Source organism: Alligator sinensis, unplaced genomic scaffold (genome assembly GCF_000455745.1).
Source record: "Alligator sinensis unplaced genomic scaffold, ASM45574v1 scaffold559_2, whole genome shotgun sequence".
Taxonomy (NCBI): Eukaryota; Metazoa; Chordata; order Crocodylia; family Alligatoridae; genus Alligator; species Alligator sinensis.
The window spans coordinates 2,171-15,810 of NW_005842046.1; the positions used below are offsets into that span (position 1 = coordinate 2,171).

The following is a 13,640-nucleotide window of genomic DNA, read 5'->3' on the forward strand; positions in this document are numbered from 1 at the left end:
GCTTGGGCTGCTGAACAAAGCCAAAGCACATATCAAGGTAAGCCTCGCCTGCTCCAGATCATCCCTCAATTGCTCCCCGCCCAGAGGTAAATCCAAGCCCACAGAGATGAACCTCTTCCAAATGCGTCGCTCCCTCAGCTAATCATCCATCATTATTACCATGCCGATTGCTGGGAGAGTCTATAATGAACTGTTCTACGGCAGTGATTGATTGCGAGAGCAGGGGTCTCGTCCTGTGTTGTGATCAGCGGCAGGTCTTTAAGGAGAAACCTGTCTGGTGTGATGGAGAGAGTGCTGTTTGATGGGAAAACGTCGCTTTTTCTGGTACCGGGATGGTTCCCGCTGCTGGGAAGTTAATGTAGAGCCCTAGACTAGCACAGGGTTGGCAGTTTGGGCATCTGGTTTTCAGTCCCTTCGGACTTTGCATGGTTTCCTCTGAGGTCACTTCTGGCAAAGGGAGGGGAAAAGAGTCTGGTTTGCGCAGATCAGGACTGTGCCCAGTTCTTCGTTACAGCTCAGGATGGCTGAGAAAGGGAGCCCTGCTTCAGGGGTGGCTTGAGCCTGAAATGACTCCCTTCTTAAGCAACGTGCTGGCCACAAAGACCGCTGCCCTGGTTGAGTTCCCAGCTGGAATCAAAGGAGTCTGCAGTAGGTTATGTAAATCAGTAATTGTATGGAAAATGCTTCTTAGCGTTGCTTATCATGCCAAGCAAGCAACGTGGACAACTCCCTGGGTAAATGTGTTTGTGGTCTGGGCTCGTTACCAGTGCTGAATCTGTCTGATTAAGGGACTTGAGGCCCCCTGGCGGACAGACTCAGTGGTGCACGTGGTGTGTGCATTGTATAGTCATAAAACACTCAAGTGAAAAATGTTCTGTTCTGTAGATAGCCGTGCGCTCACCCCATCACACCCAGAGCTCCCCTTTCTACAAATCCGCAGGCCTTGGCAGGATTATAAATTGATAAAGATGAGAAGAGTCATGGTTATTAGTAGCGAAAGCAAAGCAGTCTGGTCTGGTGTGGTCTGAGAGCATAAATCCTTTCAGAACAAGGTCCAGAGCAGGGTGCGCAGCTGTGCTTTGGAGGGAGGAATTCCAGCAGTAATCCCGTTTTGTATTTTTATCACGTCAGAAACTTGAAGAGGCTGAAAGGAGAAGCCAACACCAGCTCGAGAACCTGGAACGAGAACAAAGATTCCTGAAGAGACGACTGGAGCAGCTACAAGGGTCTCCGGAGATAGAGCGAATACGAATGGACAGCGTCGGCTCAACCATTTCCTCAGATCGCTCGGATTCGGAGCGAGGTGCGTACTTTCCTGGGGGGATGGCTGGGGACGAGGACAGGAGGCTCTGGGGATGTGGAGAGAAGGGCACTGGAGCTCTCGGTCACGCTCCACTCTCCCCACCACTGCTGCTTTGTTTCTGCCCTCTGAACGTACCCCAACTAGCAGCCATCTCACAAAGGATGCACCTCGTTTGCCAGTCTTGCTTAAGAGGGAAGTGCCATGATGGCAGCCACGGGACGTTCTGTGTTGCTGCAACTCCCCTGCACGCAACCGAGCTGTTGAGGCAGAATGCAAGAGCACCAGTAACGGTCTGAGATCCCAAGCTGGATAACGCACGCGCTGGCTAGACGGTGAAAACAGGAGTGTGCACTCTGGCCTCTTGGAAGTGTCGGGGCAGAGGGGGAAAAAAGGACAAGGGATATTTTCTGAAACTTCAGGCAGATCTTGGGCTGCTTTCTCTTGATTCGACAGTACACTCTTACCCTCCCAGTCCTTTCTGCTGCGTGATTCCTGTAGAGGACTTGAGGATGAGCTCTCCCTTTCAGGGGTGAAAGATGTTCAATCTTCTGCCATGATTTTTCCGCCTTTTGGCTGAGAGTTGAGGGCTGGGATTAGGTAGGTTGCAATAGAACCAAACAGAGCCACTTCCTTGGTGTCCGGTGTTAAAATCCTGTTGGTTCTCTAGCTGTCCATTTAAGTCCTGCTCGCAGGGGAAAAAAGAGGTAGAGAAGACTTGTGTGTGGTTGTTCAAATCGAGGAGAATTCCTTTGCAATCCCTCTGCCCCTGTCCGTATATCACAAAGAAACAACCAAAGGCACTCAAGCTGCTCAAATATTTATTGGCACTCTGGGAGCCGAAGCATTTTACAAGGTTTTTGTTTTAAGGTGAGTGGATAAAATGTATTCAAAGCACACAAATGGCTGGGCAGCCCAGCCCTGAGGGGGCCCGGTAATTTTGAAAATAGGACTAAGACTTGAAAGTCACTCACATGCCTTTGAAAGCGTTAGCTTATCTCCCCATGGAAATGCTTTTTGCCATGCTGGGTAGGGACCTGTCTAACCTCTTTACTTGCATATCCCAACAAGGCATTGTCCTGTTTGTGCTGTAGGGTACCCAAAGGTCCCGTGTCATGTACTGTTGTACAGCCACCGGGCACAAGCAGCTCTGCTCTGCAAGAGGCTGATGCCAGCCTGCCGTGCTGGCGATAAATTCAATGCAAGCTGTGGCAGCTTGTCCAGACCTGCAGAACCAGTGTGGCTGCTCCATGCAGTGTGACGGAGGCAGGATAAGTCAAGCCCACACCAGCGGTGGTTGGCACAGGCTTCCTATGCATGCCCAGAGGGCAGGGCCCCTAAGCAACTAGTAAACACTAATCCTATCTCCACCAAGGTCTTTGGCCTGGGAGTGCCAGGTCAGCTACCCCGGGGAGGGTTGAAGAGTCCCTTTGACCACCATGAGGCAGTAACTTCTCTGCTGCCCCATCTCCAGGAGATGGTTACTGCATGGCCCTTACCATATACACAGGAAACGTGTCCCCTGAGTCCTGGCCAGTATGTAGATTTGAAGGAACAGTTGCCTGCACCGGTGTGCTAACCTGCGTGCGTGTCTGTTGTTTTCCTTGCAGAAGAGATTGAAGTGGACGTCGAAAGCACAGAGTTCTCCCATGGAGAAGTGGACAATATCAGCACAACCAGCATCAGTGACATTGATGATCACAGCAGCTTGCAGAGCATGGGCAGTGACGAGGGTTACTCCAGCTCCAGTGTCAAACTGTCATTCACTTCCTAAAACAAAAACAGGACTCCAGTCTAGTGCAGATCACTTCCCTGGGGCAATCTGAATTCTGACTGGGTCCTCCTAGCCGGCAGTATCCTCTTTCAGAAATGGCGCATCAACAGTGAGATCTGTAAACACTGTCCCTTGGGTGATGGACACCTCCGTAGGAACCCATCTACACTCATTTGGTTGTGTTGCAAAATCTCAATTTCCACTGGTAAGGGGTTGGGTTGAATCCTGGTCCTTCAGAAGTCGGGGACAAAATGCCCGTTCGTTTCAGCAGGGCTGGGATTTGGACTTTAATGATGAGTGACCTTGCTTTGACTTTATTTATTTGAAAGAGGATACTGGCAGTTCAGCCCCTTCTCTCCCTCTGTCTCCCCTCCCCACCCTTTCCTCCCCTCCTCCCCCTCCTTTCTGTCATGAGATCTAGGAACGACCCAATTTTCCTCTGATGTATTCAGATTGAGCACCTTGGTTAAGACCCTTCTAAAACATTTGTGGGCCCAAAAGGACGCTTTCCTTGTAGCCGATCCCAATCGAGCATTTTTAGATCGCAGCAGGAGGTCGCAGCATCTCTGCTTCTGAAGGCTGATCATGTAGCTTGTGAATAATAATGAGGAACCCAATTCATGCCCAGAGAGAGGGAGGCAGCAGTGAAGTACGTTCACAAGAGATCACCGTTCAGCCCAGCTTTTTATTGGACGCCGTTTAAAGCAAGTACCTCTACCGCATTGCTAGCACTAAGGTACTACAGCTAATCTACCAGCACACAGTGGGCTGCTTTGTGGAGTCAGGCTGTGACCCTACCAGCAGTATTCCCTTGTAGACACACATACACGCACACGTACACAATCGAGGACAGAAAGATATCAGCACATAAAAGACATGATTGTGCCGGAAAGTCATGTCCAGATACTGAGCCTCTATGACCTTTTTATTTAAAGATTTTTTGATAAACATTTGTAAATGTGTTGGGAGAAGAAGAAAAACACGCACCAAACGTGATGTGTCTTTTTAGAGCTTGTCCATTTGAAACCTTTGGTGTCTTTCTTTTTGTAATGAATTATCACGACTGGAGAAAGTATCTGTGTGGTGAAGCACTTGACCCCGGGAAGCCTGAAGATGCTGTTTGCCATCCACGAGATGAACCATGTCTGTGCTAGCTGGGAAAGGTTGGGTTGGCTGGTTTGGTTTAGTTTGGATTCCTTCTTTAGAGTCATTCCCCTTTCACAGACCTGATTCTTTACAGTAGTTCCAGTCCAGTAGTTAACATAGTCGAGCACAGCACTTCTGTTAACGTAATGTTTTACCTACACAGTCCCCTCACAAGGGCAGCCTCCATCCTAGCTGTGCAGGTGCTGTTGCTGTTAAGAGCTAATGTATTGAATCTTTTATACTTTTCTTTAAGATGAGATTTCTAACCTGCACTTTGAGGGCTTTGCTTGCTTTTTTTTTTGTGTGTCTTTTTAATGGCTTCATTTTGTTTTCCAAGTTAAAAAAACCTTCCCCTATAGACCTCACCTCATTGTTTGAAACTTTGTATACCTTTAAGTAATTTAACTTTCCCTCATTACTAAGGAAAAAAAAAAAAAAAGAAAGAAAGAAAAGAGGAAAAAAATGCTTTATAAGATTCATAACTTATTGCTGACTTGAATGGGTTGTTAATTTCAGTCCTGTAGATTTTATTTTATTGTTTTTAGGTAGGGATGGGCAAAACAGTAAAATAAAAAAAATAAAAATAAAGACAACATTATTTAGCGGTGCAGTGGAATTGTGTTTAAATGTTAGCCTATGTCCCCCCACTAAAGTAGCACTTTAATGCCATTAAACATTTCTGTATCTGAAATGCATTGTGTTCCTCCATCTTGGTCACTTGTGTGGTTTTTAGCATACTTTCTTGTCTTTTTATCTTGTGCTTGGAAACAAAGTTTGTTGCCCTTTTTGATCTTGTGAGAAGATCCGGAATGAGTCTGATGTAGATTTTGTCCTAAGTTCTGGTGTGCTGCATGTATTTACGCCTTCCTATGTTACCGATTCCCGCCCCCTCTACCCCAAGATGCAGTGTCATACTACGCGAGGCACAAGACCCGTCTTAATAGAGTAGCAGAATAATCTTTACCTGGCTTTGAACTATTTCTGGGTTTTTACGTCTTTTGGCTATTAAAATCTGGGTCAGACTGGTGCTCTAAAATATGCTTACACCTGTGCATGTGTAATACAGTGGCTTTAACGCATGTGAACATGTTTTCCTCTAGTGGGTGACCCAGCAGGAACAGGAAGATGCCAGTTGCTGGTATCGTAGTGATTCCTTAGCTTAGCTGATAAAGATTTGGGCTTTGCAGTAACCACCACTGCTAGCAATGGTAGAGCCATTAAATAATGCAGCTGCAGTGTTTCACCCATGTTTAAACTGTACACATCTGATTTTAGTTAGACTATAAAGGTGCAAATCTACCCTGCCTTCTGCCTTACACATGCTTGCCAGTGTAGGTCAGGAGTAAGAAAGAAGATACTGAGTAACGGTGGAAGGATCCCATACGGGGACAAGGATTGGCTTAGCCCCGGTGAGTGCCGGTTTGGCTCTGTTAGGATTGTCGACAGCAGGAACGGCTTTGACACTGTTCATCTGGGAGCTGTTTGCTGCCGTTTTGTGACCCTTTCCCACTGCAACAAGAAATCATGAGATGACTTTATCTGCCACAAGGCCTGGTTCTTCAGGCACTCACAGCTCCAGCTGAAGTCACTGGGCATGCCTACGTGTACATTTAGGCGCACCTAAATTTAATGCACATTAGCTTAATGTGCATTAAGGGGATTTTAGGCTCATGTCTACATGTGCACGCGTTAAAGCACATTGGCACTGTGTGCATGGACTGATGTGGGAGTGAAGTTAGTCCCATGTCAGTCCATACACGGTATTAATGTGCCTTAACGCATCTACATGTGTGTTAATGTGCTTCAGCTATTTGCACCTAGATCTGATACCTGCTTTACAAGTATCAAATTTGGGTGTGAATAGCCGTAAATCACCATTTTTAAGGCACGTTAAGGGTGGGCGTGTGTAGACGCACACCCTTAATATGTCTTAAACTGGCACGTGTAGATGCACCGACTGGGATCTCCTGTGGTTCAGCTCCTTCAAAAACCACTCCCATGGGTCACGCAAGCTAACGTGATCTGTCTGGCTCAGGCAGCCTCGTCCTCTTTGATTCCTCCTTTTTGGCTTACTTTGTGAACAGAAACATGCATGTGATGACAAAAAGTTTGCCTGGCGGGGAAAAAAAAATCAATTGGGGAAAATAAAAGCTAGAGACTTGGGGTGGGGGGATGCCAGCTCATTAAGGAAGAAAATCAGCATTTTCTCTCCTGGCTAACGGCTACTCGGTGCGTGCCGGTGTCTTTTGAAGGGAAAATGGTTCAAGCTGCCAGGACAGCAGCCCACGTTATGAGCCTTTGTGGTCAGTGTGTTATCATTAGCTGCCACCTTTCAAACTGCAGCCAAGAGGTTTGAAACGTCTGGGGATCCAAATACTCTACAACGTAAAGTTTTAAGGGAGGGAAATGTTGGACCACTTCCTAGTTCCCAGCTGTCCCAGGTCTATCCCAAGGGACTCAGTCAGCAAAGCAGCAAGCATTAGCATTCAGGTAGGAATGGCCTTTAATGGCCAACAGGCTTCTCCCACAAGCCTTTGTATCGGTAGTTAAAGACCAATGGTTGGTTGCTGATTTGGCGTCTGGGTCGGTACTAGGAGCTCCCTGGCTCCTCTCACCTCTGGGCACTAGTGGAAGATTCTCTGGTGAGAGACATTCCCACACCTGAAACGAGCTGCCGGCAGGATAAGTCAAGCCCACGCTGCTGGGCTTCCTGCCGTGGCAGTGGTTGGCATTGCTATATTTACTGATATAATCACCATGTTGCTAGCCCTGGTCTGTCTAGCAAAATAACCTAGCATTTGTCTGATGACATTCGTCTAGAGCTGACACCCTTGTGGCCTGGCTATTGAAACAGAGTTCAGTAAGTCAACACAAGTTGGCATCAAGGCCGTTTCTGGGGTGTAGGCATGTCTTGATGGTTTCCCCCCTTGCTCTTTTCCCCAGTTTCCCTTCACTTTGGGAATGAGAGCTGCAGCAGCACAGGGAGCAGTTTCCTGCTCTCCCAAAAAGAGAGAGGCCAGAGGATGTTCCAGATGGGGAGATGCAAGAACCTTGTGCTGGAGGATCTGTAGCTTTGACATGTCTGTGAACCTAGATCAGCGGTTCCCAAACTCTGACGGATTGCGCACCGCCCATTTAAAATAAGTACCACCACCAAATTTTTGTTATATAAAGTAATTATAATAAACCTGTTGACACGTACCACTGACGGGTGGTCTCCGTACCACAGGTTGGGAACCGCTGACCTAGGTGGTTCGTTCCAGGTTGAAAACAGAAAACCCACCCTACAGTGAAGCCCTGATGATTTTGTCTGAACCGTGAGCCTTCACCTCCAAGTACTTTCCAGGCATGGAGACCAACCCATTCACCCAGGTGTTACAGAGCTAAGATTGTGAGAAGGGCAAGCTCTGTAGTTTGGGGCTTGGGTAATTCTGGAGCGTGCTGCTCCTAGAAATGGTCTGCATCAATGATGTTCACTCCACAAATATCCAGGAGGCTCTGGCACCTTGTCAAGCATAATCTTAATTTACAGAAGAAGGTCCTTTCCTCGCTGGAGCTTCTGCTAAGGTGACCATGGATGCATATTGTCGTAGAGTCGGAAGGTGGTTGTAGGTGCGATGGTCCAGGGAATGTCCAAGAGGCAAGGATTTTTTGTGATCGTCTTTTATTGGACTGTACAATCATGCTTGAAAGCTTGTCCAACAGCTCTCCCAACCAATACAGTTGGTCCGGTACAAGGTAGCACCAAAATCCTTGCCTCGTTGATACAGGTTTACATCAGAGATGCAATTATAGATTAAGAAGGGCTTTGGCCAGGAAGATGCATGAAGTAATCTGGAAATTCAGGAATTTGAATTACTTCAAGACGACGAGCAAAGTCCAATGGACTTACTAAGTTTTAGATGAACTCTCTCTACACTGAGTAGGCTGAGGCAAACAAAGCTACAGTCACCCCTTGAAGAATGACTGACTTCAAAACCTCCTGTACTTTCCATGCACTACTAAGCTTACATGTATCTGGATGTGGATATGTCGTTGATTCGCACGTGGATCCACAACCGTTGCCTTGAGGAAGGTGGTGACCAGGAAGTCTTCATGTAGATTGGGAGCTGTGCAGTTGGCTGGTTCTTGGGAAGTCGGATACAAGTTGGTTGGTTACATCCAAAGAAGTGCCCTCCTTTCTGCCCAAATGGAGCCCAGTGAAAGGGCAGCTGTGAACTGAAGATGTACCTTATCTACAGGCCTTCTGATATGATACTAATAACATAGTCCTCTGTCGACCCTGTAAAAGATTGCATGTTTCTCTCTTCTAAGGCCTCACAAATTAAGCAACTCTCATTACCTTAGGTGGAAGTGATCAACTCTTTTTTAGCCAATCTCCTTTTATTCCTAGCCCAACTAGCTGCAAGTTCAGTTTTCGGCCTACCAGCATAAGACAGACGTCTGGTCTGCATTGTATAGATGAGCTTGGCTTAACCCAGATATTCTTATCACATGGTATGCACTTTCTGGCTCTTCCAAAATGGATGAGACTTGATCTTTGTTCAAATTTGTTTCCTAAATAAGGTAATTTGGGGGTTTATTATCAAGTTTGTAGCGCCCAGCCTCCAAAGCAAGCATGAAATCCATCCTCTGTTTACAAGAATGAGGTGGTTTTTCTTGCAAAATGCACGGTATTTCTTCTTAATCACCCTGCCTGTGTGGTCCACACACATGTATTGCTTCCCCATAAGCTGATCGTGGCAAGCTTTTCCTCCATAAATTAGGTCTTTAATGGGTCCTTTTGCTACAGAGAAACCCATTAGAAAGACCATCCAGCGTTTTCTTGCTTTTGACATCGGCGTATTATAGCATGTCATCTTGTGTCTGCAAATGAGGTGGAGACGGCTGTCTGGCTGAGTTTGTCATGGTTATCCTTTGGCGAGCTGTCACTTGAAGGTCATTGGGAAGTCCGTTCCATTAGCGGCGTGTCACTGACGGACAATGGCCTTGAATTGTTTTGCCTTGTGGGATCCATAGGTCAGTTTAAAAAAAAGATTGGGGGAGGGTATCTATATTTTTTGTAACCAGATTTTTCATAGGCCCTCGCGTGCAGAATCCAGCTCTCTTCTCATTTGCCATGCTCTGCTTCCAAGGTCCCACTCCCTGCTGATGTCTGCTCTGTCTTTTGTCCTCAGTTGCTCTCATTGGAGGTTGAGCTGCAATTTGTTTTGCCTTGCCCCACCTGGGATGAAATCCTGGCCACGTGGAAAGCAATGGCTGAGATCAGGATCTTACCCCAGGGGTTGGGATGGAAAGGTGTTCACAATGACCATAAAGATTTGCTGTAGCACTGACCTACTCCCCTTGCCTCTTGGAAAAATAGGAAAAATGAACAAGATATTTCTGTTGATGGACTCCTGGTCTGCCCTTTGCTGTTTCCAGTTGGGAGTTTCTGTTATTAAGTCAGTGAGGTCTTCCTTTTGCTGTCAAGTGTAGATGGTGGAGACCAGTTAAAAAGACTCCTTATTAATTTAATTGGGACCATACAATGTCAGTGGAATAGCTCATGAATTATAGTATCCTATCACATATGCAGTCTCTTGTTCCATGCCATATGACCATGGTGGTTTATAACGAGATCACAGTCATGTCACTGACGCATTTGACCTTGGTTGAATCGCTTTTGTTTCTGCTTCCTGTAAAATATAGCTAGCTCTAGCCACCGCAGCTATGTTGTGAGGATCACTTTAATGTTTCTGAAGTGCTTTGACCATATGAAACGCTCCAGGAAGGCTAAATGTTGCATTAGGCTGCCCAGCTAGTCGAGGCTGTTGATTTGAGCACATTTCTAGCAACTTTAAAGTCCCTATCGAGAAATCTGGCAGATGCTATGGCTTCACAAAGTGTATTCAGATGTGTTGGGAAAGCCCAGTGGATCCTGGTTTAAAAAAACAAAAAACCAGCATGAAACCTGAGTAATTAGAGCCGTCGAACCAGGAGTTCAAACTCTAGCTCTGATTTCTGGATGTGCTTAGGGCTTGGAGGTTTCAGCGTGGTGGTATATGGTGGAGTCTCTCATTTTCTTGACCTAAATCCTGAGTTTGAAGTACCAACATTTTTGGGGGTGGTATCTTTTATTGGACCAAATGCATGGCTGCAAGAGGCTTAACGGATGCTTCTCAGCGCAGCCGAGCAAGCAAGGCCCCAGGTGCGTCTCCTGAACAAAGTACTTGCAGAAATATGTTAAGAGCAATCCGATTTCACATTTGCCTTTGCTCTGCATCTGATGACTCTGCTTGCCATGAAAAGAAATATTAGTGAGACCAGAACCATACTTTTATAAGCCAAGGGACCAAATTCACCCCTCTGTAACGCACTGTTGAAGTAATCGGCAACACAGCAGAGCTGAGTTAGCTGTGATCTAGGGGAACAGGGGTGGACCATCCTATTAATGGAAGCAGATCATTGCAGTCATGGTTTTGGGCTCCACACAATTGCAATAGGTAATGAAGTGCTACTAGCGGTATATGCTACTGGTTTTCTAGCAAGCAACTGCTAGTCTTGCTATGGTCATTTTTAGAAACTGATTTCCGTGTGCTCCTCTTTCCAAAACACATGTAACATTTTGAAGTTTCCTTCCTTTGCTGAACGTTTCCAGACTTGATCCCTTCCTCTAAGTGGTTCAGTGGGCAGATTTTCTTTGGGGTTTTCTTGTTTTTAATGAGAATAAGGAGGGAAACCTTCTGCTCTTCTGGAGCAATGTGGGAAGCAAAAATACTACAGTAGTTGCCTTGTAAAAACAAAAATTCAAAAAGTGGCTTTTTAAACGGGCCTAAAGCAATGAGTTTGAAAATTGGCATAAACCGATTTCACTAAGGAATAGCATCACCTTTGAGTCTGGGGAAGGAGGAGAGATTTCTTAGAATAGCATCTCTGAAAAATCATTTCCAGGCATGTGCTGTCAGCATCTGTTTTATTGGAGCTTTGCATCTCCTACGATAAACTGCACATTGTCCCTGCCTGCCCTCACCAAGTGATCCCGGTAAGGCAGGTTAAATACTGGGCTTCAGCAAATAGCCTCCCCTTTTATAATGTGAAGTAGTGTCAATGATACATTCTTTGCCTGTTAAGCAGCATCTACATCTTGTCTGCAGGGGTTTTGACATTTAAGTATATTTAAGCTAAGAAACATTGCTTACTCAGATATCCTGTTTACAGCATGCTAGATATCAATGCATACAATTTAGCATCTTGCTATGAACTGATACCAAAAACATTTAATTTGTACACTTGAGTCAAAGTAACTTTGAGAGAGCTCAAAAAAAAAACAAAAAGCAGATTGTAGCGGTATGTGAAGAGCAACACCAGCTTGAAGTACTCTCATCTTTTTAACATGACTTCTTTTCAAATAAGTCCCTATTGTCCCACATGTAGTTTGTCAGTGACCAAGACGCACGCATGTGCAAGTGAAGGGGTTAACAGTATCTTGCAAAATCAAAGTGCTTAATTGACAGGTTGAAGAATGTTAACGGGAAATGAAAATGTTTGCACCCTTTTCCAACCGTGTCTCGCACTGAGTCGCAGTAGAATTTATTTGTAAATTGAACCAAGTCCTTCCTCATCTTTACAAGCCTTTAAGGTGTTCAACATCCGAACAAATGTTAAGTGAAGTGACAATCAAACTTTGGCATGGCTGATGGCAAAAAGGAAGAGATTGCTATTAGGACCACAACATTTGCAATGGCCAGTAATAGGTTTCCTTCTGTCACTGATGCTCTTTGCGTTTCCAGTATTTGAAGCTTGTAACAAAAATGCTAATAATCCACTGTTTTATTTAAAAAAACATACCTGATAGCAGGATCCTTCTCTATAGAATTTCAATTCGCTGTTTTTAAATTGTTCCGAATATCAGTGATGAAGTCAGAGCCGGTGGGAATTTTCCATTGATTTCAAGGGGAGTAGAAGTGTGGACTCTGATCATTCAGACAGCAGTTTTTAACTGCGTACTGAGCGGTTTCTGATTTGTGACTCAAATTTGTACCGTTACAATCTTCCCAGTAGTTTACAACATGTGTGAGAGAACGTTTCAGACTACTAGACTATGGGTTTCCTAGAGCAATTTGCTTTGAGAGAGAGGAAACATACACTGTACTTACTATATGCGTCTGCATAGTGCTATTGTACTATTCTGGAGATGCAGTTCTGAAATTAAACAAATGTGTATCCTTTGACAGAAGAAATATTTTTCTAAGGTGTTTCTAGCTTAGTGTGAGTTTATTTTTGTGATCTTTGCTCTGTGTGTATTACTTTCTTTTCTAAGCTTTCCTGAGCATCTTTTTTTTTTGTGCAGTAACTCAACAGGTGCTATAGCCACTTGCTACTTTGAGAAACTGAACCAGACAATTTGATTGGTGCTCAGGCTGACAGAAGTCAGCCTTTGAAACACTCAAATGCTGACCACGCCTCTGTCTGTAACATGCGGATGGTGCTGACAAAGATGTTGCATTTTTTTCCATCATTTAAATGATTTCTTTTTGTTGTGGATATCTGTATTAACTTGTTTAAAATATACAAATAAATTTTATGAAATTTTACTTAATCAATTAGGGGGTGTTTTTTTTACTTCTCGGAACTTACCAAGCTTGTTTTAAAGACATCTCAGATTTTGAAGGCATGTCCAAATACGTTGTGTTAATCATTACTAGCACACCTACATCCTGGCCTATTGTTTATTATCATCCTCATCCATTGTATAAAGCAGGAACACCCTGTATCAATACAGCATTGTTTTGGGGGTTTGTTTTAAAGTTCTCTCTTCTATCTGACAACACAACACAGCCAAGTTCATTAAGACAATCTAACCTGAAATAGCAATCACTAATTGGATATGCAAAATAAATGGTGTATTATCTAACTATAGTACAGCTAATCACATTTATAATTGTTTAACATGGCCATGTCCAGTTTTAGGTCACTGAGTTGCAAGACTGCTGATCTTTTCTAAACAAGTGTAATTCCCATGTGACAGGCTAGTTTAGTTGAAGCTGATCCATCTCTTACAGCAGTGCAAAAGTAGCCTGCCCACTTCTATTCTCAGAGCTTTTTCTGCCTGAAATTCACTTCAGGCTTGTACTCGCACGTAAAGTGCGATACAATATTCTCTGCACCAAAACATACAAAGGCAATTTTGTTTAGCTAAGGGTGGGCACCAGATCTGTAGTGTACAGTTTTAGTCCCTTCTCCAAAAGACGCTCTGTGCTTTCCAGTTCGGAGTGAAGGGCGAACTCACACAGAAGGTGCTTTCTAACTCAACTCCCGTGTTTGCTGTGGCTTCATTTTCATTTTGTGATGTCCTGCACTGACACGCCACTCCTTTTTGCCAGGAACTACCAGATCACAGGTACCTCTTTTTCCAGACACATCTGTACTAGCAGGAAT

General features: G+C 44.8%; 1 protein-coding gene across 1 annotated transcript in view; it reads left to right on the forward strand.

The window, feature by feature from the left end:
* MXI1 (MAX interactor 1, dimerization protein) overlaps positions 1-4,928 on the forward strand; it is a gene marked incomplete at its 5' end in the record, with an annotated part of 5,097 nt that extends 169 nt beyond the window's left edge. The window contains 3 exon segments of the mRNA XM_006039458.3: positions 1-37; positions 1,132-1,303; positions 2,911-4,928. The exon segment at positions 1-37 is cut by the window's left edge and continues 19 nt beyond it. Of these exon segments, the coding sequence (XP_006039520.2) occupies positions 1-37; positions 1,132-1,303; positions 2,911-3,074 (373 nt within the window).
* Positions 4,929-13,640: the final 8,712 nt, after the last annotated feature.